This window comes from Chenopodium quinoa, unplaced genomic scaffold (assembly GCF_001683475.1).
Source record: "Chenopodium quinoa cultivar QQ74 unplaced genomic scaffold, ASM168347v1, whole genome shotgun sequence".
Lineage (NCBI taxonomy): Eukaryota > Viridiplantae > Streptophyta > Magnoliopsida > Caryophyllales > Amaranthaceae > Chenopodium > Chenopodium quinoa.
The window spans coordinates 1,642,970-1,667,992 of NW_018743196.1; the positions used below are offsets into that span (position 1 = coordinate 1,642,970).

Genomic DNA, 25,023 nt, shown 5'->3' on the forward strand with positions numbered 1-25,023 from the left:
CAGTAAATTCTTTTGCATATTTTATAATGGTTGTAAATAGTGGTTTAAGTCAAACCACTAAAAGCTAGTGTCAAACACGCCCCATATATCATTAAGGCGTAAATTGCACATTATGTGGCTTTCTAATAAGGTTATGGAGTATATAAATCTTGTTACTGTGTAAAAAAAAAAAGCGTCACGAATCATCTCCTTCCTACAGTCCTACTCCCAACTTTCAATTCACTTCCAATTCCCATCTTTTAACCCAATTCAATCTGAAAAGGGGTTCCGATCAAATTCAAACTTTACCCAGAAATCGAATTGGGGCATATCAACTGAATCCCACTTGGATTTTCAAGTAATGTCCCAAATGGAGGTCCTTGATTTAGGGGCTTTTGTGGGAGATTTATCCATGGAGGATGAAGGCGCCAGGTAACATTCTCTCTTATAAATTCATCAAATTGTGCTATTATGCTATAAAAATTTGTAACCTTGATCGATTTTAGGAAATGGGTAATGTGATTGAAACATGAAATTAGATATCTTTTGTGATTATCATTTATCAATCTAGTTTTTGGATCTGGGGTGTGGTTAGATTTTGATTCTGTCTTGTTGATCACCCAATAAGTTAACTTGTATAGTGTCTGTATACACCCGAATGCACAAATTACATCATACACCCGAGAGCATGATGTGTTTCTGTAAGGAAGAACATAGGAAGCATAATGCACATCATGTTCTTGTGTGTACAAGATAAACAACCGCATATGGTTCCTTATGACGATTCATGTTAGTCGACCCGAAATCTTTTTGGGACTAAAGCTTTGTTGTACTATAGTTGACATGATCCTTTTTTGTTAGCTTCCTGGCTATGAATGATGACTGCAATTTGTAACACATTGTATGTAAATGTTGTGTGTTTTGCTAGTAGTATATGACACAAAATTTATTCTTATTTTCCAGTGATGATGTGTCACTTGAAGGGCTACAACAAGAGCTGGAAGAATGTATACATGATGATGTAAGGGCACTCTATATTTAGGAATTTTAATTCTGAGTTGACAGTTTAGCAAGTTTACCATGTTTGCTTTTCTGAGAAACAAGATCAATGTGAAGTAGGGAACTAGTTTTAGTTTTTTGATTACAGTTTATGATTTTCTCTGCTTTCCAATTGTAGTTTCTGGCATGAGTTGATTATCAATGTTATCACACATAAATCGATTTAATAGGGAATGGATTGAGCTAGGATTTCATAACGCATAGTGAGTAAGTTTTTCTACACTACACCGAAGCCAGTTACCAGTCAATATGTCTTAATAGACGAATCTTGTTTATGTGTTATATTGCTTGAATGCTGGTGTATATGTAAAAGGTGGACTCTTCAGTTTCGGTAGTTGTCAGAGCTTACTTTTGGAAGAATGTGAATGATGTTTTTGTGTAGTTGTAAAGCATTTTTCAACCTTGCTAGGTGTGTTATACTATTATGTGTAGAGGGAAATGTAAGGTTCTCAGTTGTGTCTTGTATTTCGTGTTTTGGTAGTTGTCCTGGCTTAGTTTTGGGAGTGTGGATGATGATGTATCTGTGTAGCTACTAGCTAGGCGTTTCTTAAAATTGCTTGAAGTTATTGAAGATTTACTCTACTATCTGTTGATGGGTGGGGTTTTTTTCAAGGAGGTTGAATGTCTTACACTAATGAGCTGGAAAACTTAAGTTGTCTGTAGATTTTGATGCTGTTTTAGACACCTGTAACATTGATGAAATATAGTGAACTATCAAGGGCACATGTTATCATCTAAAGTCATTGTTGTAGAATTTCTTAACTTGTTACTTTAAGGAATATGTGATGAGCTTGGATCTGAATTGCCTAAAATATTTTCTGTGGGTGTAATCGTGATGTGAATCATGTGATCGGTGGCTTTGTGTGTGTTGATCCATCAAATAGGAAAAAGAAAATCACGTTATAGATATTAGGAGTTATTAAGTCTATCCCCGTCTAAGCAAGCTGATTTGGGACTATTAGTTGCAAGTTGCAATTCTGGACTCTCTCCCTGTGGTTAGAATGTAAAGAATATTATTGCTGAACAGTTTTGTTTCTGGCATATGGTTTGATGCCATAAAATTTTCAAAGCACTGTTTCCTTCAATTTTCTTTTTTACCTAAAATTTTTGTTCTAAAAACCATCTTGATCATATCCTACATTTGGAAGAATGAATAACCAGCTTGCGTTTTGTTGATAATTATATCCTGGCATTTTCAAAGCAAACAGGCCTTATGAGTCAATGTGCTGATCTCTTCTCTTTTCAGCTCTTGATTTGTGTGGCTATATTTATTCTTAGCCTGGTTTAGTTTAATCCTTGTCTGTTAAAATAAGTGTAAATTTATTATTCCACGCAGGTTGTGGCTAACATCCTGTCAAAAGGTATTAAACTACGTGACTATACAAAGACTGTTGAGAAGAACTTACGTGAAGGTGAATTGGATTCTATACAGGTTTGTATTGTTTTGATTGTATATTCAAGCAACCTTTTTGTTTCAATCATTCCTCTTTTTCACTGTAAGTGGTAAATAATTTACAGTTTATTTGTTATTATTTGTATGGGTTGGGTGTAATCATCCTAAAGGCTTTGTAACAATATTTATGATGTTGGAGTAAAGGCTAAAGTTAACAAGAAAGATGGGTTTGCAATCTTTGCATGTTTCAAAGTCCAATTGAAGATGTCTGATTTTCTCTGCTTTTCAAAAGTTACCAGCAGATTCGATCGCTGAGTTGTTGGATGTATCATCTTTTGTTATGTTTCTTCATAGAGAATGTAGTGTTGGGATTGCTGAAGTGTAGAGTTTGGCTCCTGGTTTAATCTGGTGGTTCTTGATGGTTTTGCTCTATGACTAAAAAAATGCTCCTGATGATGGGTGTTACACCTTGGAAAGAGACTGCATAGTGGAACTCACCTTCTTGTGTTTGCAGTTTTTCTGCTTTGAACTGTATATTATGGCCTTCAAGTTTACTGAAGTTTCTTAGAGTGGCTTACGTAAAAATGGGTGATACGGGTCCATGGAATTGTGGCTTATCCTTGTGACAAACACCTTCCTTTATTCTACCCCTGTCAGTCATATTTGAGAAATTATACATTGATTAAATGGTTAAATAGCTTTCTCGCTGTGCTTGTTAATTTAGGCCTGATTTGGTAAGCTTAAAAGCTCTTGTTGAAAAAGCTCATGTTGAAAAAGCTCAAAAAAGAGCTTTTTAAAATTAGCTTATTGGATATTTAACTTTTTAGCTATTACATACACTTAAATAGTTAAACAGCTAATATTAACAACTACTTACCAAATACTTTTACATAACCAGTAATTTACAACCAGCTAGTCAAGCCAATTAATAATATAACCAGCTATATCAATTAGCTACCAGCTAATTACCAAACAGGGCCTTAATTTAATTTTCTATCACAAGCTCTTTTCCTCAAATACTTGAAGTCTGTTTAATTGTTGAAGGTTACAAGATTTTTTTGCTTCTTAACCATGCAGGATTATATTAAAGAAAGTGATAATCTTGTGTCACTTCATGATCAAATTCGTGACTGTGACACCATCTTGTCACAGATGGAGTCCCTTCTAAGCGGATTTCAGGTATGGAAGAACTTCTTTTATGAAGCTATTGTTTACGAACCATAAGTGAATTTTTGGAGAGGTCAGTAGAATATGTTTTAATTTGGTATCTTGTGTAAGTGACAGTTTGTGGTGATTTGTAATGTTTGTGGTTTGCCCATACTTTTGTAACCTTCAGTTTTTTATTTTTTTTTTGTTTTATTATTTTTTTTATTTATTTTTATTTCTTTATTATTTTTTTTAATAAATTAACAAAATGTTGTTGATATGAGTAGGCTGAGATTGGTTCCATAAGTTCAGACATAAAAGTTCTCCAAGAGAAGTCAATGGACATGGGCTTGAAGCTGAAGAACCGTAAGGTATAACAGTTTAATCATTTACGAGTTCATCTTTCAAAAGTTAAACTTTAACTGTAAATTATCCTGAAATTGGTATATACATTTATTACTCTGTACCCCAAGTACTTGCTCATGTCAAATCACAATTGTTTTGTGCATTGATCTTATCTTTTTTCTTCCTTTCTTGATTCTATCTTATAATGTAGCTTTTGTGATCTTTATTCAACTTATTGTTTTGTTTCTCAGTCTATTGTTATTCAACTCAACAACAAATATTAAATGTTTGTTTTGCATTTAATAGATGGCAGAATCAAAATTGGCCAAATTTGTTGAAGATATCATCGTCCCACCAAGGATGGTTGACATTATCGTCGATGGTGAGGTACATACTGCTACTACTTGTGGGATTTATTTTTTATTTTTATGTCATTGACTTTAGAGAAAGAGCAGTGATAATCTTTGCATACTTTGATATTTTAAAAGAGTTTTGAAACAACAAAATCAAAGGCTCATTCCCTAAAGGATAGGGGTTTGGCTGCCTCCAGAGTCTATCTCCTGTGGTCATCCTCTTAGATCCTCTTTTTCCTTTCGCTTCTATCTTGCATTATATATTTTTGCAAAATTTTGTATTCTCTTTTGATGTAGAAAAGATTGATCATAAGTAGAGCTGTCAATTCGGGTAAACGGGTCGGGTTTGGGTCGGGTAAGAGTGTGTCGGGTCAACTCGGGTCGGGTCAGATTAATTCCATAACTTATGCGGGTTGGGTTTGGGTTGCGTCATGCTTGAGTCGGGTTATGTCGGGTCATACTTCTTATCGGGTTTGGGTCAGGTTTAGGTCGGGTTAATAACAGGTCGGGTTACATTCGGGTTGGGTGAACAATAGGTCGGGTTTAATTTGGGTTTTCACGGGTTACATCGGTTTAGGGTAATTCTCAGGTTCGAGTCAAGTCAATAATTTGCGGGTTAGAATCAGGTCGGGTCATTCACGGGTTTGAGTCAGGTTCGGTTCAAGTTTATAATTTGCGGATTATAATCAGGTCATTTTCAAGTCGGGTCATTCTCGGGTTCAAGTTGGGTTCAAATCAAGTCAATAATTTGCGGGTTATAATCAGGTTGGGTCATTTCCAAGTTGCATCATTCTCGGATTCAAGTCGGGATATGTTGAAGTCAACAATTTACAGGTTACAATCACGTCAGGTCATATTCGGGTTCAACTAAGTATAAATAGATAATTATCATTTTTATCAAGTTAATTATTTCCTTTGACTATAATATATATGACAATATACTAGGAAACTATAGTCTATAATTTAGGAAGATAATTATCTCTTTTGACCATACAACAAATATATATTATATTTAACTCTTAAATTTGAGGATGATGCTCCTTTCTTTTGCTGGCGTGGACCGACTTCGTCTCCCAAAGACAAAATGCTTTGATCAACAATAATAAGGTGGTCTAAATTGCATTTAAGGTGATTTGAAATTGGGTTAAGAACAATTTGGGTTGAATTTAGATCGAGTTAATATCAAGTCGTGTTAATTTCGAGTCGGGTTAGTATTAGATGAGGTTGAATTTTTTGGTTGGGTAAGTAATAGGTATGATAAAATTCAAGTCGGATCAATAACAAGTCGGGTTGAATTTGAGTCAGGTCAATAACAAGTCGGATTGATTTCGGGTCGGGTTTGTAACAGGTTGGGTTAAATTTGGGTCGGATTTGGAACGGGTCGGGTTGAATTCAGGTCAGGTTAGTTACAAGTTGGGTTAAATTCGAGATTTGATGGGTTAAAATGGGTTTGGGTCAATTTCGGTTCAAGTCAGTTCAGTGCAAGTGAATTAAATTGGCCGTTGTAATCCGGTAAATTAGTGCAAGTTGTAAACCGGTAAGTTGGCTGTTTAAAAGCAAATTGAATGGTTCCACACACCCAATTGGACTCCCGGATGGTATTAGGGACCGTAGTAAACATTTCGGCAATTTTTATTTTCGGGCGAAAAAAAGTCAAAAATTCCAAAATTAAAGGTCGTTTTGAGAAATTTTGGAGGTTTCAGGGCCGGTGTCGAAAAGTCTTGATATTCTATGGGATACATCTCGAGGTCTAATAATGCCGTTTGGAACCATATATGATCATTATATGTTGTCATAAATGTTCGTGGTAGGCTTTATTAATGAAATCGGTGCAAGTTGTAAACTGGTAAGTTGGTCGTTTAAAGGGAAATTGGATAGTTCCACCCACCCAATTGGACTACCGGAGGGTATTAGGGACCATGGTAAATATTTCGGCAATTTTTATTTCCAGGCGAAAAAAAAATCAAAAAATTTCAAAATTAAAGGCTAATATCCACGCTCTTTGAGAAATTTTGGAGGTTTTGGGGCCCGATGTAAAAAATTATTAATATTTTAGGGTATAAACCTCGGGGTCATATAATGCCGTATGGAACCATATATGATCATTATATGTTGTCACAAATGTTCGTACTAGGCTTGAGTTAATGTATTCCGTGCAAGTTGTAAACCGGTAAATAAATTGGCCGTTTAAAGGCAAATTGGATGGTTCCACCAACCCATTTGGACTCACGGAGGGTATTAGGGATCATGGTAAACATTTCGACAACTTTTATTTCCGGGCAAAAAATATTAAAAAAATTCTAAATTTGAAGACTTATCCACGCTTTTTGAGAAATTTTGGAGGTTTCGGGGCCGGTGTCGAAAAGTCTTGAAATTTTAGGGGCAACATCTCGGGGTCATATAATATTGTTTGGAACCATATATGATTATTATATGTTATTATAAATGTTCGTAGTAGGCTTGAATTAATTTAATCGGTGCAAGTTGTAAACCGGTAAATTGGATGTTTAAAGGCAAATAGGATGGTTCCACCCACCCAATTGGACTCACGGATTGTATTAGAGATCATGGTATACATTTCGACAATTTTTATTTTTGAGCGAATAAAAGTAAAAAAATTCCAAAATTAAAATCCACGCTTTTTGGGAAATTTGGGATGTTTCAAGACCCGGTGTCGAAAAGTTTTGAGATTTAAGGGGATACATTCCGGGGTCAAATAATGTCGATTGGAACCATATATGATCATTATATGTTATTATAACGGTGCAAGTTGTAAACCAATAAATTGGTCGTTTAAAGGCAAATTGGATAGTTCCATCCACCCAATTAGACTACCGGAGGGTATTAGGGACCATGGTAAACATTTCGGCAATTTTTATTTTCGGGCGAAAAATAAATCAAAAAATTTTAAAATTGAAGGCTAATATCCACGCTTTTTGAGAAATTTTGGAGGTTTTAGGCCGGGTGTAGAAAAGTATTAATATTTTAGGGGATACATCTCGGGGACATATAATGCTGTATGCAACCATATATGATCATTATATATTGTCATAAATGTTTGTAGTAGGCTTGAGTTAATAAAATCCGTGCAAGTTGTAAACCGGTAATTAAATTGGCCGTTTAAAGGCAAATTGGATGTTTCCACCAACTCAACTGGACTCACGGAGGGTATTAGGGACCATGGTAAACATTTCGGCAATTTTTATTTTTGGGCGAAAAAAAAGTCAAAAATTTCATAAACAAAGGCTAATATCCACGTTTTTTGAAAATTTTTGGAGGATTTAGGGCCCGGTGTCGAAAAATCTTAAAATTCTACGCGAAACATCTCGGGGTCATTTAATGCCGTTTAGAACCATATATGATCATTATTTGTTTTCATAAATGTTCGTGATAAGCTTGAGTTAATGAAATCGGTGCAAGTTATAAACCGGTAAATAAGCCGTTTAAAGGCACACTGGATGGTTCCACCCACCCAATTGGACTCACGATGGGTGTTAGGGACCATGATAAACATTTCGGCAATTTTTACTTTTGAGTGAAAAAAAGTACTACCTCCGTTTCGAATTAGTTGCAACTTTGAGCTCGACACGGATTTTAAGACAAAATTTTATAATGGTTGATTAATGAATTAAAGGGTAGTAAATTAAAGGTAAGAGAGAGAAAGTGAATGTAACTAATCAATTAATAACCCCCACCAAGCCCACCAATCCACCATTGTAGCAGCCACCCTGAAACTGAAAATAGTATAGTGCACCCGGAAAGAACATTAGACATATTTTAAAGAACATGGGAAAAAAAAGAACATGCTAGTGTTAGAAAAAGAACATACCTATGTTTGACAAAAGAACATGTTTGTGTTTGACAAGAACATGACATTACAAAGAACATAAAGTCTTTACAAAAAGAACATGTTATTTTTCATGGTTATTTAGGTGTTGAACGTGTTTGAAAAAGAACATTATATTTGACAAAAAAGAACATGTTCGTGTTTGACAAAGATGTAGGTGATCATTGGGTGGGCTGGGCCAAGGTTAAAAAATCAGCTCACTTCTCGGGTCGGGCCAAATTTTGGGGCAAAGTTTTTGTGCCCAAAATTGTCCGGCCATGCGGGCTTTTCGGGTCGAGTAAAAAAAATCAACTAAAATGCATAAAACGCATTCCCAAACCCGCCCAATAAATTAAATTTAAGGGCCGGGTCCGACCCGATTTTGGGGGCGAAAAAATTCTGCCCAAAACCCGTCCAAAATCGGGTCGGGCCGTTCTAACTTTGATCACCTCTACCCAAAAAACATAAAGTCTTTACAAAAAGAACATGATAATACATTAAAGAACATGTTCTTTTTTCTGGTTACTCGAGTGATTGATTTTTTTTTTAATGTACATACATTAAAGAATATATTGTATAATATAAAGAACATATTGTATAATATAAAGAACATATAGTTCAAACTCAAAGAACATAATCATCAAAGTTAAAGAACATATTATGCTCATGTTCTTTATAAATATATATAATGTTTTTTTTTTGCCCATGTTCTTTTAAATATACCTTATGTTCTTTTCGGGTGCACCATGCGCAGGGTGCACCAACCATACATTACCCTGAAACCACCAAGTTCAACCTAAACACCACCCCATTTCAACCTGAACCACCTTGAAATCACCACATCTCTACCCGAACCACACTTTAACAACAGTAAAACCACTCCCTCTCCACCCGAACAACCACAAAGCAACCGTCTCCCAGCCTAAACAAATTTAAAACTACCCCCTCTCAACTCAAACCCCCTCGAAACCGTACCCTCTCCGCCAAAACCACCCCTGAACAACCATCGTCAGTTCGTCACTCACCACCAAAACCACCCACACTCACCTTGAATTGCCCCAAAACTACCCCCACTCACCCCGAACCATACCAAAACCACCCTAACTCAACCTAATCCACTCAGAAACTGCCTCGAACCACCCCGAATTAGCCCACCCACCCCGCAAATCAACATATCTAAACAATTGTTTTTTCAAAAAAAGAAGAGAGAAAGAGAGGGAAGAACAACGGAGGAGGCGACGCCGACTTGACGGTGATGATGACCATCAACGATGTTGTAGATGGTGATGGAAAGACGCAGCGACGGTGACAGTAAAGATGCAATGGTGGTCTGATTATTTTCGTGGGAGATGAAGATGAAAGTTGAATGATTTTTTATGATTGTTGATTTAGTTGGGTGATATGATCATGTTAAATAAGTTAGATTAAAAATTTATTGAAATCTGATTTGGGTAACTAATTGTGTTTACAAAATATTTAGTAAGGGTATTTTTGTACTTTCATTGAAAAAAATTTACTAAAAAAGGAAAAAAATGGAAAGTTGCAACTAATGTGTAGCAACCAGTTTTGGCAAAAGTTGCAACTAATATGTAACGGAGGTAGTAAAAAAATTCCAAAAGTGAAATCTAAGATCCACGCTTTTTGAGAAATTTTTGAGGTTTCGAGGCCTGGTGTCGAAAAACCTTGAAATTTGAGGGTATACATCTCGGGGTTGTATAATGCCGTTTGGAACTATTTATGATCATTATATGTTGTCATAAATGTTCGTGGTAGGCTTGATTTAATGAAATCGGTGCAAGTTGTAAACCCATAAATTGGTCCTTTAAAGGCAAATTAGATGGATACACCCACCCAATTGGACTATCGAAGGGTATTAGGGACCGTGGTAAAAATTTTGGCAATTTTTATTTCCGGCGGAAAAAAAGTCAAAAAAATTCCAAAATTAAAGGCTTATATCCCACTTTTTGAGAAATTATTGAGGTTTGGTACGGTGTTGAAAAACCTTGAGATTTTAGGAAATACATCTGGGGGGTCATATAGTGCCGTTTGAAATCATATATGATCATTATATGTTGTCATAAATGTTCGTGGTAGGCTTGAGTCAATGAAATCGGTACAAGTTTTAAATCAGTAATTGACCGTTTGAAGGCAAATTGGATGGTTCCACACACCCAATTGGACTCCTGGAGCGTATTAGTGACCATGGTAAACATTTCAGCAAGTTTAATTTCCGGGCCAAAAAATGTTATAAAATTCCCAAATTGAAGTCCAATATCCACGTTTTTTGAGAAATTTTGGAGGTTTTTGGACCCGGTGTCGAAAAGTCTTAAAATTTTAGGGAATGTATTTCGGGGTCATATAATGTTGTTTGGAATCATATTAGATCATTATTTGTTGTCATAAATCTACGTGGTAAGCTTGAGTTTATGAAATCGGTCCAAGTTGTAAACCGGTATATAGGTTGTTTAAAGGCAAATTGGATGGTTGCACCGAGCTAGGTGTACTCCCAAAGGGTATTTGGAACCATTGTAAACATTACAACAATTTTTATTTTCGGGCAAATAAAAGTCAAAAAATTCCAAAATTGAAGTCTATTATCCACGCATTTTGCGAATTTTGGAGGTTTCGGGGTCCGGAGTTGAAAAGTATTGAAATTTTAGGGAATATATCTCGGTCATATAATGTCGTTTGGAACCATATATGATCATTATATTTTGTCATAAATGTTCGTGGTAGACTTGAATTAATGAAATCGGTGCAAGTTGTAAATCGGTAAATTGGCAGTTTAATTGCATATTGGATAGTTCCACCTACCCAATTGGACGCCCGAAGGGTATTTGGGATCATGCTAAACATTTCGGAAATTTTTTATTTTCGAGCAAAAATAAGTCAAAAAATACCAAAATTGAAGGCTAATATCCACGCTTTTTGAGTAATTTTGGAGGTTTCAGGGATCGGTGTCGAAAAGCTTTAAGAATTAGGGGATACATCTCGGGGTCATATAATGCCGTTTGGAACCGTATATGATCATTATATGTTGTCATAAATGTCCGTGGTAGGCTTGAATTAATGAAATCGGTGCAAGTTGTAAACCGGTAAATTGGTCGTTTAAAGGCAAATTGGATGATTCCACTCACCCAATTGGACTCCCGGAAAGTATTAGGGACCATGGTAAAAATTTTGGCAATTTATATTTCCGTGCGAAAAAAGTTAAAAAATTTCAAAATTTAAGGCTTAATAACCATGCTTTTTTAGAAATTTCGAAGGTTTCAGGGCCCGATGTCGAAAAGAAATTAGATTTTATGAGATATATTCTGGGGTCATATAATGCCGTTTGGAACCATAAATGATCATTATATGTTGTCTTAAATTTTCGTGGTAGGCTTGAGTTAATGAAATCGGTGCATGTTGTAAAACGTTAAGTTGGCCGTTTAAAGGAAAATTGGATGATTCCTCCTATTCATTGGACTATCGGAGGGTATAAGGGAACATGGTAAACATTTCGACAATTTTTATTTACGGGCGAAAAAAAGTCAAAAAATTCCAAAATTGAAGGCTAATATCCACGCTTTTTGAGAAATTTTGAAGGTTTCGGGGCCATGTGTCGAAAAGGCTTGAGATTTTAGGAGATACATTTCGGGGTCATATAATGCCGTTTGGAACCATATATTATCATTATATGTTGTCATGAATGTTTGTGGTAAGCTTGAATTAATGAAATCGGTGCAAGTTGTAAATCGGTAAATTGGCCGTTTTAAGGCAAATTGGATGCTTCCACCTACCCAATTGGACTCCGAGAGGGTATTAGAGACCATGTTAAACATTTCGACAATTTTTTTTTCTGGTCGAAAAAAAAGTCAAAAAATTCCAAAATTGAAGGCTAATATCCACACTTTTTCAGAAATTTTGGAGGTTTTGGGGTCCGGTGTCGAAAAGACTTGAGATTTTAGGGGATACATCTTGGAGTCATACAATGTTGTCATAAATGTTCGTGGTAGGGTTGAATTAATGAAATCGGTGCAAGTTGTAAATCAATAAATTGGCCGTTTAAAGGCAAATTCGATGGTCCCATCTAACCATTGGACTCCCAGAGGGTATTAAGGATTATGGTAAACATTTGGGCAATTTTTATTTTCGGGAAAAAAAGTCAAAAAATTCCAAAATTGAAGGCTATAATCCACCATTTGAGAAATTTTTTAAGTTTCGGGGCCCGGTGTCGAAAAGTTTTAAAATTTTAGGATACATATATCGAGGTCATATAATGCCGTTTTGAACCATATATGATAATTATTTGTTGTTATAAATGTTCGTGGTAGGCTTAAGTTAATGAAATTGGTGCAAGTTGTAAACTGGTAAATTGGTCGTTTTAAGGCAAATTGGATGGGTTTCACCTACCCAATTGGACCCCCGGCGGGTATTAGGGACCATAGTAAACATTTCAGCATTTTTTATTTACGGGCGAAAAAAATGAAAAAAATTCTAAAATAGAAGGCTAATATCTATGCTTTTTGAGAAATTTCGAAGGTTTCGTGGCTGGTGTCGAAAATAAATGAGATTTTAGTAGATACATCTCGGGGTCATATAATGCCGTTTGGAACCATAAATGATCATTATATGTTGTCTTAAATTTTCATGGTGGGCTTGTGTTAATGAAATCGGTGCAAGTTATAAACCGGTAAGTTGGCCGTTTAAAGATAAATTGGATGATTCCACCCACCCAATTGGATACTCGGAGGGTATTAGGGAAAATGCTAAACATTTCGACAATTTTAATTTATGGTCGAAAAAGTAAAAAAATGTCAAAATTGAAGGCTTCCACGTTTTTTGAGAAATTTGGAGGTTTCGGGGCCATATATCGAAAAGGCTTAGATTTTAAGAGATACGTCTCGGGGTTATATAATGCCATTTGGAACCATATATGATTATTATATGTTGTCATAAATGTTCGTGGTAGGCTTGAATTAATGAAATCAGTCCAAGTTGTAAATCGGTAAATTGGCCGTGTTAAGGCAAATTAGATGGTTCCACCTACCCAATCGAACTCCCAGAGGGTATTAGGGACCATGTTAAACATTTCGACAATTTTTTTTATGGGCGAAAAAAGTCAAAAACTTCCAAAATTGAAGGCTAATATCCACGTTTTTTTAAGAAATTTTGGAGGTTTCGGGGTCCGGTGTCTAAAAGGCTTGAGATTTTAGGGGATACATCTTGGAGTCATATAATGTCGTTTGGAACCATATATGATCTTTATATGTTGTCATAAATGTTCGTGGTAGGTTTGAATTAATGAAATCGGTGCAAGTTGTAAATTAGTGGCTGTTAAGGCAAATTGGATGGTTCCATCCAACCAATTGGGTTGCATAGGGTATTAGGGACTATGGTAAACATTTCGGTAATTTTTATTTCCGGGAAAAAAAGTCAAAAAATTCCAAAATTAAAATCCACGTTTTTTGAGAAATTTGGGATGTTTCGAGGCCCGGTGTCGAAAAGTTGTAAGATTTAAGGGGATACGTCTCGGGGTCATACTATGTCATTTGGAACCATATATGATCATTATATATTATTATAAATGTTCGTAGTAGGCTTGAATTATTTTAATCGGTGCAAGTTGTAAAGCGGTAAATTGGCTGTTTAAAGGCAAATAGGATGGTTCCACCTACCCAATAGGACTCCCGGGGGTGTAGTTGGGATCATGGTAAACATTTCGACAATTTTTATTTGCAGGCGAAGAAAAGTAAAAAAATTCTAAAATGTAAGTCTAATATCCACGTTTTTTGAGAAATTTTGGATGTTTTGGGACCTGATGTCGAAAAGAAATGAGATTTAAGGGGATTAATATCGGGGTCATATAATACCGTTTGGAAATATATATGATCATTATATGTTGTCATAAATGTTTGTGGTAGGCTTGAGATAATGAAATCGACGCAATTTGTAAATCGGTAAATTGGTCGTTTAAATGCAAATTGGATGGTTCAACCCACCCAATTGAACTCTCGGAGGGTATTAGAGACCATGATAAACATTTCGGCAATTTTTATTTCCGAGCGAAAGAAAGTCTAAAAATTCAAATATTGAAGGCTATATCCACACTTTTTGAGAATATTTGGAATTTTCTGGGTCCGGTGTTGAAAAGTCTTGATATTCTAGGGAATATATCCTGGGGTCATATAATGTCGTTTGGATCTATATATGTTAGTTGAGACGAATAATACAAGAGGGGGGGTGAATTGTATAGAGTTCTTAATGACTACTTTTTGCGGATAAATAAACAATGCGTAAAGGAACTTAAGCAAACACACATATTTTACGAGGAAACCTTCCAGGGCCCAACTGGAAGTAAAAACTCGATCCTACCTTAGGGATTTCAAACACAAAACACTTCACTATAATAGGGCAAACACCAAGTTACAACCTATTAGACACAGACCTTTATTTCACAAGTTCTTCAGTGGACTTGCTACTTGATAGGACCTTATCCTACCCAATCTAAGCACCACACTTAGATTCACTCGTACCACCAAAGTACTACACGTACTCCCAAAGTACACAACACTCGTACCACCCTAGTACAAAACTCACAGCCTCACCAAGAAGCTTACACAAAACTGTATGTAACACAAACTATAAATATCACCCAAATAACCCAACAAATACAAATATAAGACGCCTATTATGATAGGTAAGCAATGCACGAAATCCGAAACTAATATGATAAGTTAAAAGCATGGTAAACTTACTCAGTTAAAGCACTGTGATTTCTCCACGCATAAACTCACAAAAAACCTAAATCATTTTGCTCTCTATTATTTATACAAGTAACACTTGTATAGAAGGTAGGTTTTCTAAAAAGATAAATATGTTAACTTGACTTGTCTTTTAAACACGGTTTTAGCAAATCAAGTGGAATAAAATCTTTTCCGAAAATAAGTATAAAAGATATTTATTAAGAAGACTTATCTTTCTTAATAAATCGAGTTTAGAGAAAAATAATCTTTTTAGAGAATCTTTTCCTAAAATCTATCTTTTATTATTTTCCATATTTATTTTATTTACCAAGCAAACTTATCACGTTTCTAATAAATTTCGTGCACTAACCTACTTACCATATTAACAATAATTTCTAAGAATAAAACCTTAACTATTATTGCTGCTCTGCACTCTGAGTAGATGAATTACTTGGGCTCCAAGCATATCAAGTTCCACCAAAGAACTTAACTGCTAGTCTACAAGTTCCTGTTAGGGAACTTAGTTCTTATTAGAGAACTCTTCCTCTGATTTGTTTAACTTCTTCAATAAAGATCTTCTTCATGTCTTCTTAGATTCAGATGGTTCTTCAATCACGAAGAATTCTGCACCTTGACTAATCACACACTAGAGAATCTTTATTAGTTGAGTTTGCTTTTAGTTCAAGTTCCTCATCATCAAAACCATTATGCTTCAACAATATATGATCATTATTTGTTGTCATAAATGTTCGTGGTAGGCTTGAATTAATGAAATCGGTGTAAGTTGTAAACCGGTGAATCGGTCGTTTAAAGGCAAATTGGATGGTTCCACCCACCCAATTGGACTCCTGGAGGGTATTTGGGACCATGATAAACATTTCGGCAATTTTTATTTTCGGGTGAAAAAAAGTAAAAAAATTCCAAAATTGAAGGCTAATATCCACGCTTTTTGAGAATTTTTGGAGGTTTCGGGTAGAGTTGTCAATTCGGCTAAACGGGTCGTGTTTGGGTCGGTAAGAGTGGGTTTGGTCAACTCGGGTCGGATCAATTCAGATTAATTCCATAACCTATGTGTGTCAGGTCATGCTTGAGTTGGGACACGTCGGGTCATACTTCTTATCGTGTTTGGGTCGGGTTTAGGTCGGGTTAATAACAGATTGGGTTATATTCGGGTCGGGTGAACACTAGGACGGGTTTAATTCGGGTTTTCACGAGTTAAAACAGGCAAGGGTAATTCTTGGGTTCGAGTCGGGTTTGGTTCAAGTCAATAATTTGCGGGTTTCATTTTCGGGTTTGAGTCAGGTTCGGTTCAAGTCTATAATTTGCGGGTTATAATCAAGTCGGGTCATTTTCAAGTCGGTTCATTTTCGGGTTCAAGTCGGGTTCGGTTCCAGTTAATAATTTGTGGGTTATAATCAGGTTAGGTCATTTCCAAGTCAGGTCATTCTCGGAATCAAGTCGGGTTATGTTCAAGTCAATAATTTGTAGGTTGTATCAGTCGGGTCATTTTCAAGTTAGGTCATATTCGGGTTCAACTAACTATAAATAGATAATTATCATTTTTATCAAGCTAATTATTTTCTTTGATTATAATATATATGGAAATATACTAGGAAACAAATATATATTATATTTAACTCTTAAATTTGAGGATGATAATAGGTCTGGTAAAATTCGGGTCAGGCCAATAACAAGTCGAGTTGAATTTGGGTCAGGTCAATAACAAGTCGGGTTGATTTCGGGTCGGGTTTGTAACAGGTTCGGGTCGGGTTAGGAATGGGTTGTGTTGAATTCAGATCAGGTTAGTAACAAGTCGGGTTAAATTCGGGTTTTGAGGGGTTAAAACGGGTTTGGGTCAATTTCGGTTCAAGTCGGGTTCAGTTCAGGTCAATAATTTACGGGTTACATTCAGGTCGGGTCATCTCCAGGTCAGTTCATGTTTGGGTACGGGTCTCACATACTCGTGTCAACTCGGGTCTAGGGTTGGTTTCAGGTCGGGTTTTGGTCACCATTTTTTCGGGTTCAGATGAGTCGGTTTATAATCGGGTTTGACTTTGTATTTCGGGTCGGGTAAACTTTTGACCACTCTAATCGTAAGGAGATAATATAAAGAATCTTTTGGTGGACCGGAGTCATCCAACAGATTATTATTTATTTATTTATTTATTTTATTTTTTTTAATTTCAACTTTTTCTTTAATGGTAGGGAAGAGCATACAAATCACATAAAATTTTGATTTATCTTGATATATTTCTACTTTGGACTCTGGAGTTTGTTTTTGACTAAGAGATTGCATGCCTTCTGAAGTTAATATGGATTAATCTCTAGCCTAATTTTGTAGATGACATATATCTAAAGTAACATCAGGCCTTATTGTTTGTTATTTCTATTTTGTGCATGTCCTAAGACTCTAAACAGATACACCATCAATCTGCCAGTTTAATGCGTATTACAAAAAAACTATTTTTCCTTTGTGATACTGACAAATTAGGCGCTGTGTGTGTGTAAATGGGGTTTCAAAAAGTCTTATTCCAACAGCTTCTCACTTGCTTTATGGATAACTTTGTACATGCAACTTCTGGTGCTTTGGGTGCTTCATGGTTGCAGTAGAGCTTATATTTTATTTTGTCCAGGTGAATGAGGAGTACATGAGAACATTAGAGATACTCAGTAAGAAGTTGAAGTTTGTGACTACAGAATCAACGGTGAAGACATCAATGGCTTTAAAAGATGTTCAACCTGAGTTGGAAAGACTTCGGCAGAAGGCAGTTTCCAAGGTTTCTTTTTAATTGACCTCTAGCATTAACGTAATATGCATTCCTCCTATTTCACTTCAAGTTTATGAAGCTTCTGTTGCATCTTGTTATTCCACGATCTTATGTCATGTTTTGATATCTTAAATGGCACATCAATCTGCTGAAATGTTCTTACTGTCAAATTTGTATATGGTGACCTTTTGTGGTACAAGGACTTGCAAAATCTTCTATTGGATTTATTTTGCTCACAGTGAAACTGTTAGCATTAACTGCACTTCTTCACATTTTAGCTATATAGTGTACATGTTAAATTTTTTGAAGCTCATCACTGCATTTGTGAGTGACTGAATGTGTTTGTGACTTTGTAGGTTTTTGATTTCATTGTTCAGAAGCTTTATGCGTTGAGAAAACCAAAAACAAACATACAGATCCTTCAACAAAGCGTCCTTTTGAAATATAAGTAAGTCTGTAAGTGGGGCCTGCCAAAATTACATATATATCTGATAAATTTCAGAGCTCATAAATTTCTACACCTTTTAGTGGAATAAATTTCATTGTTAAAACTTATAAGTTTAATCTGTTTAATTTCTTCATGGTGCACTACACTGCATTTTGTATGCTTAAGATCTGTGGCACAAATGGGATTGACATTCACTTAATGTTCTTGACTTCTTTACTGTCTTGAATGACAATTCTAAAATCTTTAACTGTATATTGTGACTATTTTTCATCATTTGTAGGCCCTTGAGAAGTACTTTTAATCCTACAGGTTACTTAAAAGAATCTTGTTGGGATTTATGTAAAGTCCATGCAGAATAATTGATATTTGACTGTTAATATGCAGGTATGTTATTTCATTTCTTAAAGAACATGGCAAAGAAGTGTATACAGAAGCCCGTGCAGCTTACCTTGACACAATGAATAAGGTGAATACTGACAAATAATACGTATCATTTATCTATTTGAGCCCTCAAAAGTTGGAAATATGTGACTATAAACAAGCCATTAATCTCATGTTTTTTACCCAGAAATGAAATAATTTCATGTTCTAGAATTGTAATTGTATCCTTCATAGATAGAATTGTTATGCGGTCTACATTTAAGATATAACCTTAACCTTAATCATAGTTAGAGCTGATGATTTTGTCAAGCTCTGTTTGGAGAACAGATATGGCATTTTTTGGGTGCTGGCCTGCTGGGTGAGTGGAGGGGGAGAGAGGGGGGGGGGGGTAGTGAAGGAATAGAAAAGAATGAAGCTTTTGCGTGGGCCTCTCAGAAGAGTTTGATTGGGTAGATCATTATTTTTTTTCCTCTCTAATGAGCTAAGTGTTGATGCAGAACAATGCTCTCCTGTATTTGTTTGTCATTTATGCTAAATTTGACAGTAATAAAAATTCGGCCAATGTTACAGGTTTTGAGTGCACATTTCCGTGCTTATATACAAGCCTTGGAGAAACTGCAACTTGATATAGCAACGTCAAATGATTTAATTGGTGTTGAAGCCAGAGGCACCAGTCTTTTCTCAACCAGAAGAGAACCTTTGAAGAACCGTTCTTCTGTTTTTTCTCTGGGGGATAGAATAAACATTTTAAAGGTATTTTTTTTCCCTATAAAGACTATTCATGGTTAATCCTCGTCAGGTGGTTGGTGTTTGGACTTTCTGCTGCTGTCTCGTGCATGTTTTTTTTTTTTTTTTTTTTTTTTTTTTTTTACTGTACTACATCTAACTTTGCAACCTGGATAATCCTGATCACTTGTTGTAAGTTTAGATGAATTAGATCCCCACTACTTGTTTTGTCATACTTGTAGCAGTTTATGGAAGAAGTACAAATTCCTAGATATTTTAAAGTAATTGTTATCACTCAAGTTAATCACTCTATTTCATTCTTGACTAAAATTTGCAAAAAGCTCATATTTAAGGGTTTCTGGCGTTATAAAGATGATTTTATGCCTGATAAGTTTCTTTTTTCATCCCAATAAATTGTGAGGCACATATCTTGCTAAGAGTTTCTTATGTGTTTGGTAAATCTTTTGGGAAAAAAACAACTGTCGAATTTATACATAGAATTTTTTACAATAAAATAAGCAGGGAAACTGTTAAATAGGCGGCAGTTGCATTTGCTACTCTGGTGTCAGAGTTATACAGTGTATATTATCCTTCCCTGCATGTTACTACAATGGAACTTTCTACTCGTATTTTGCTCTTGTTATTGTTCTTTGCCTTTAATTTTTAAATTCAATGAATTAATGGAACACATAATAGTATGACTAAAAGCTCACAGCATAATCTTTTCAGGAGAGGGCTAGCCCGTAGATTAGCTCCTTGTTCATTGTGGTTTAGCAAGGAATTTCTTGTTATTGCATTTGTCCACTCCTCTGGCTGTCCTTGTGTCTGGATTTTAATGTATAAAGCTCATTTTCTTTTGGCTTTTTGTGATGATTCATCATTTAATGCTATTTTTATATCCCTGCTGAAATGTGATGTTTGCTTGCTGTTGACCTTCATATTTGTAAACTGCATGTCGCCTTCAGGAAATTGATCAACCTGCATTGATTCCTCATATAGCAGAAGCGAGCTCTCAGAAATATCCTTATGAAGTTCTTTTCCGGAGCCTGCATAAGTTGCTGATGGACACTGCCAGTTCTGAGTATGCACTAGAATGCCATTTTGCATCTTCAATGACTATTAGTTCTACTTTGAATTCTTTGTTTGCAACTTGATCAAATCTGCTACCTTCCAGGTATCTTTTCTGCGATGAATTTTTTGGAGAAGAGTCCTTATTTACTGAAATATTTGCAGGTAATCATTCAGGCTATTCGTTTTATCTAAAGAATTCAAGTCAGTAATGTGTTATCTTGTAATGACTAATGAAAGGGAAAGGGGGAGGGGGGAAGTCAACCAGATGCATGAGGATGATATGCAAGTCACCTTGTGTGAGAAATCTCAACTTATAATATAATATAGTGATTGTCTTATTCTAGGAGTGTGAAATGCTGTATCAGCTAGTTTGCTGTGCCTTCTCAAGTGGCTGGTGTTTTTGAAGAGATTTAGAATCTATTTAGCTAGAGTCAATGCATGGTGTTTTTTCTTATTTCTATCAGGGTACTGTTTTAGTGCAAGACCATGGTCCAGGATGCCTCTTAACTTGGCATCTTGCACCCTGTGCTTGAAGTCTTGTGTATCACGATTAGAATGGGATTAGTTGGTAGATATATGACATTCTACATCATTCGCATAATGATAAGTTTCAAGAGAAAACATAATCTCATCCATATATGTTATTGGCCTTGAGGCTGAATTTTTTTTATTTTGTCAAGCAATTAATTAATCAAGTTGTTGTATCTTGAATGGGGTAGAAGTTGTGTCTTGGGGAGAATTTTGGAGTTCTGCTATGGGAAAATGTTGTATGATTATTTGACTGAAATATAGAGTAAAAACTAGGAAAATTGAAAATCCTTTTCACAGTTTCACTAATGTGATACTCTTTATACAAGGTATTAGGCCTAGTGGCTCTTCAGGGGCTGACAAGTATGTAGTAGCAATATGAACCAAAGATATTGATATGAGTTGCAAAAACTTAAGGTTGAATTACCAATAAAACATTCCTTATTGTCATAAGGCAAGCGATAGTTGTCAAGGAACAAAAAGGTTTTCAATCATCAATTAGCAATGTGTGTTCATTGCATGGAGGGCCGGAACTTTTTTTGTAGGGGGGAGCAAAACCTTAAAGAAACCCTTAAGTACCAACCTTATTTTGTTATCTTAATGCTTAAATTAAATGATAACCAAATCTAATACAAATTACCGAAGCGTATTATGTTGTACACATAAGGCACTAGCACGTGCAAGACCAAATCAATGATATGGCTTTGTTGGTCATTGCCTCATTGGAAAACCTGGTGGGAGCTGCAAGGCTCACGGTCAAGCTCTACCTCGCTCTAAAGGGTTGAATATCAAAATGGCATTTCTATCCTTACCATATCATGTAATTCCATTGGAGATGAAAGTTAAAATGACATAAAGGCAAAGAGTTATTCAACATTTGGAACTTCTGGAACTTCCATAATGATGCTCTAAAGCTTGATTCCCATGCCCTGATTCAATGAAAATGGTCCAAAAATCAAAGCCACTATCCCCCTGTACCATGCCAAATATGGACTTCTTGATTGTTCTTAATTCCATCTTAAGATAATTGATCTAACTAAATCAATAACCCAAGTTTATACCAGCACTGTGATGATTTTATTGCTCCTTTTTGGCAGGTCCATTTGCAGTAATCGATGAGCACTTCAACACAATTTTGTCAAATTCTTTTGACGCTATTGGGCTAATGCTCATGATTCGCCTTACCCATCAGCACCAGGTATTTTTCTGTTATATTTAATTATTTATTTACTATTTTCTTGCTAACATGTGTCTTATGTCATATCAATTGAGACTCTGTCTTTATTTCAGCTTATTATGTCAAGAAGACGGATCCCTTGCTTGGACTCATACTTGGATAAGGTGTGTTTCTTTTAAGTAACTTTTATTGCCATGAATTGAATAAAAAGGCTGCTCCTTTAACTGGATGATTGATTTCCTTTTAATTTCTTTACAATACTTTTGTGCAACTTGTACCTTCAAACCTTCATGGTTTCATATACAACTGCAACATAATGGTTTCCTGTTACCTTTTATGTGACCAGGTGAACATCGCACTATGGCCCCGTTTTAAGATGGTTTTTGACATGCACATCAACAGTCTACGTAATGCAAATGTGAAAACATTGTGGGAAGATGATGTTCGTCCTCACTATGTTATGAGGCGTTATGCTGAGTTTACTGCCTCCCTCATTCATCTCAACGTTGACTATGGAGATGGCCAGGTCTGCTAATTCATATATCCTCATGGTCTGCTAATTCATATATCCTCATGCTCCAAGAATTATCACTCCTGTAATCTGTGCATATAATTACTTGACTTCATTGATTTCTGTTTCTTTTCAGCTGGAGATGAACTTGGAAAGACTTAGAATGGCAGTTGATGATTTGATTATGAAGCTGTCTACGCAGTTTCTTAAATCAAAACTGCAAAGTGTGTTTCTTATAAATAACTATGATATGACGATTGCAGTCTTAAAGGTAGAAGTGGTTATGTTGGTTAATGGACAACCTGCTTCAACTAAGAGCCTCATTTCATATTTATTTTTTTTCAAATTCAGGAAGCTGGTCCTGATGGTGGTAAGATTCAGATGCATTTTGAGGAGGTCCTGAAGAGCCAAACAACTATATATGTGGTAAGTGACCAGCATAAAGTTTTCTATGAGGTGGTGTTCTGATGTTAAGCATTTCCATGCTGGCTCTTCAATTTCTGTATTTGATTTTGTTAATGATTTAAACTCTGTGGTTTTATGTGGCTGTGTAAACATCGATTGTTACTTTGTTTATTCAGGAAGAACTACTGCTGGAGCACTTCAGTGATCTTATTAAGTTTGTGAAGACAAGGGCATGTGAGTACTCTGACATGCAGATGCATATTTTCTTCCTCCAGTATATCAAACACCTTACAAGTTATGAATGCTATTGCTTAAGCATTCTAATATCCTACAAAAAAAAAAAAAAATAATAATAATCAAATCACTTTAACTCTCTCTGTCTGTATAATTATATGCCTTTATACTAATTTGGGGTGCCTCAAAACTATTCACCTGCCATCTACTTTAATTTAATAATTTACCCAAAGATGAGATGAATTTTACTATCAATCCAATTTCAAATATAATATTACATTTAACAGTTTTTGGCCTAGACCCCTACCAGTTTCTTAATAGCTTTAAAACACCTAACAAGAGTTATATGGGATGGAAGGAGTACCTGAAAATATTTTTGATCTACCGCGTACTAACTCTGAGTCTTGATATGATATGAGTGCAATGTTAGGTAAAATGTAGTCTCTTCTCAAAGCAACTTATTTTAAAAAATGGAAATTATAGATTTGTACTGTTGATTTTGTGTAATATATCCTTTGCTTTGATCTCCATTTTTTCATGGATACTAATTCATAATTTTGAATGCTGGTTTGGTAATCATCAATTAGCCGAGGATCAAAGTTCGACTTCTGAGAAGGTCATATCAGTGAGTGAAGTTGAGCCACTCGTGAAGGACTTTGCTAGCAGATGGAAAGATGCAATTGAGCTGATGCACAAAGATGTGATAACATCCTTCAGCAATTTCTTGTGCGGCATGGAAATCTTGAGAACTTCGCTAACCCAGTTGCTGCTTTACTACACACGGCTGTCCGAGTGTGTAAAGAAGGTGCAGGGAGGGTCTGCACTGAACAAGGATCTCGTCTCTATTCAATTAATTATTCATGAGATTAGGAAATTCTCAAGGACTTTCTAGGTTTGCTTTAATCGTTTTTACCTTGACATAAGAGATAGCAAGTTTCGAGAAATGTTGATACTTAAGAGTTGATTATTATAAAAAAAAATCGAGTTTTTTCCTCAAACCTCATCTTTAGTGAGGGCTGTTGAAGAAGTGTTCCTTATCATTCAGCTGCTGTTATGAAACCTTCAAACGCCTGGATTGTTATGGAGGAAAGCGGACAAAATCACAAAATACATGTTTCCGAACTGTTTTGTGTATTATGGTCTATCCCCAATTTTGTGTCTTTGATTTGTTCAACATTTTTGGATGTAAAAATTTGGATAATTGGCTTGAAATTAATATCACTGATACAATATCTTCTTAATTTTTCGGAAGGTTGACTTTAACCTATTTTGAAAAATCTGTCATCTCCGTTTGCTTGTCCCATTTACTTGAACTAAACAACTTATTACCATTTGAATTTATTAGACCATACTAACAATTGTAAAGCAAATTGTGAATTTATGTTATGATGATTGAGCAACAAAGTTTACAAAGTTTTGAGCAACATAATTCTTTGAGCTGTATGAACTAGCATAAATGAAAGGTCACATTAATACAGGCATAGACGCATAGTACTAGTTTAGAGTTATGGTGTTGGTCAAAACATAGAGTGGCGCAACTAGAATCTTTAATATGAGGGGATACTATAAAATCGCACAGAACAATTATTCCTATATGGCTAAAGAAGATTTGTAAAATGTTTAATCGCATATTAAGAAAATTATTCAACAAAATTTGTTTGCAAGTTGTAAGATTTGTAACCCTCAATTCCAGGTTAATAAATTCGAGTCAAAGATTTTTTTTTCTCTCAAAACTATAAAACGTACATAATAATTAAAAAATTTCAATAAGTAGTCATTTTTTAAAAATTCAAATCGCGAAAAGGTAATTAATTTGTCTCCTTAATTAAGAGAAATAATATCAGCACGTCACTGTGACCTTGTAATTTTCTATACTTGTACTACCTCCGTTACATTATTTGCAACAATTTGATATAAAATTAGAGAGGAAAAATGTCTAATCCTT

At 35.4% G+C, this 25,023-nt stretch overlaps 1 protein-coding gene across 1 annotated transcript; it reads left to right on the forward strand.

The window, feature by feature from the left end:
- The first annotated feature begins 158 nt into the window (after positions 1 to 158).
- LOC110733076 (vacuolar protein sorting-associated protein 52 A-like) lies at positions 159 to 24,319 on the forward strand. The gene is made up of 19 exons (XM_021913096.1): positions 159 to 411; positions 943 to 1,000; positions 2,375 to 2,470; positions 3,509 to 3,610; positions 3,865 to 3,948; positions 4,229 to 4,309; positions 17,463 to 17,606; positions 17,954 to 18,045; positions 18,430 to 18,511; positions 18,997 to 19,179; positions 20,118 to 20,233; positions 20,327 to 20,385; positions 21,849 to 21,949; positions 22,042 to 22,092; positions 22,275 to 22,454; positions 22,576 to 22,710; positions 22,791 to 22,865; positions 23,021 to 23,078; positions 23,666 to 24,319. The coding sequence occupies exons 1-19, from the start codon at positions 341 to 343 to the stop codon at positions 23,968 to 23,970; spliced, it is 2,073 nt and encodes a 690-aa protein (XP_021768788.1). The 5' UTR covers positions 159 to 340; the 3' UTR covers positions 23,971 to 24,319.
- The last annotated feature ends 704 nt before the right edge of the window (positions 24,320 to 25,023 follow it).

Bases quoted from the DNA above. Each gene is read 5' to 3' on its own strand.
- LOC110733076 (XM_021913096.1), top strand. From the start codon at position 341: ATGTCCCAAATGGAGGTCCTTGATTTAGGGGCTTTTGTGGGAGATTTA. The intron at 4,310-17,462 runs GTACATACTGCT...TATTTTGTCCAG, and splicing joins ACATTATCGTCGATGGTGAG to GTGAATGAGGAGTACATGAG. The intron at 21,950-22,041 runs GTATTTTTCTGT...TCTTTATTTCAG, and splicing joins GCCTTACCCATCAGCACCAG to CTTATTATGTCAAGAAGACG.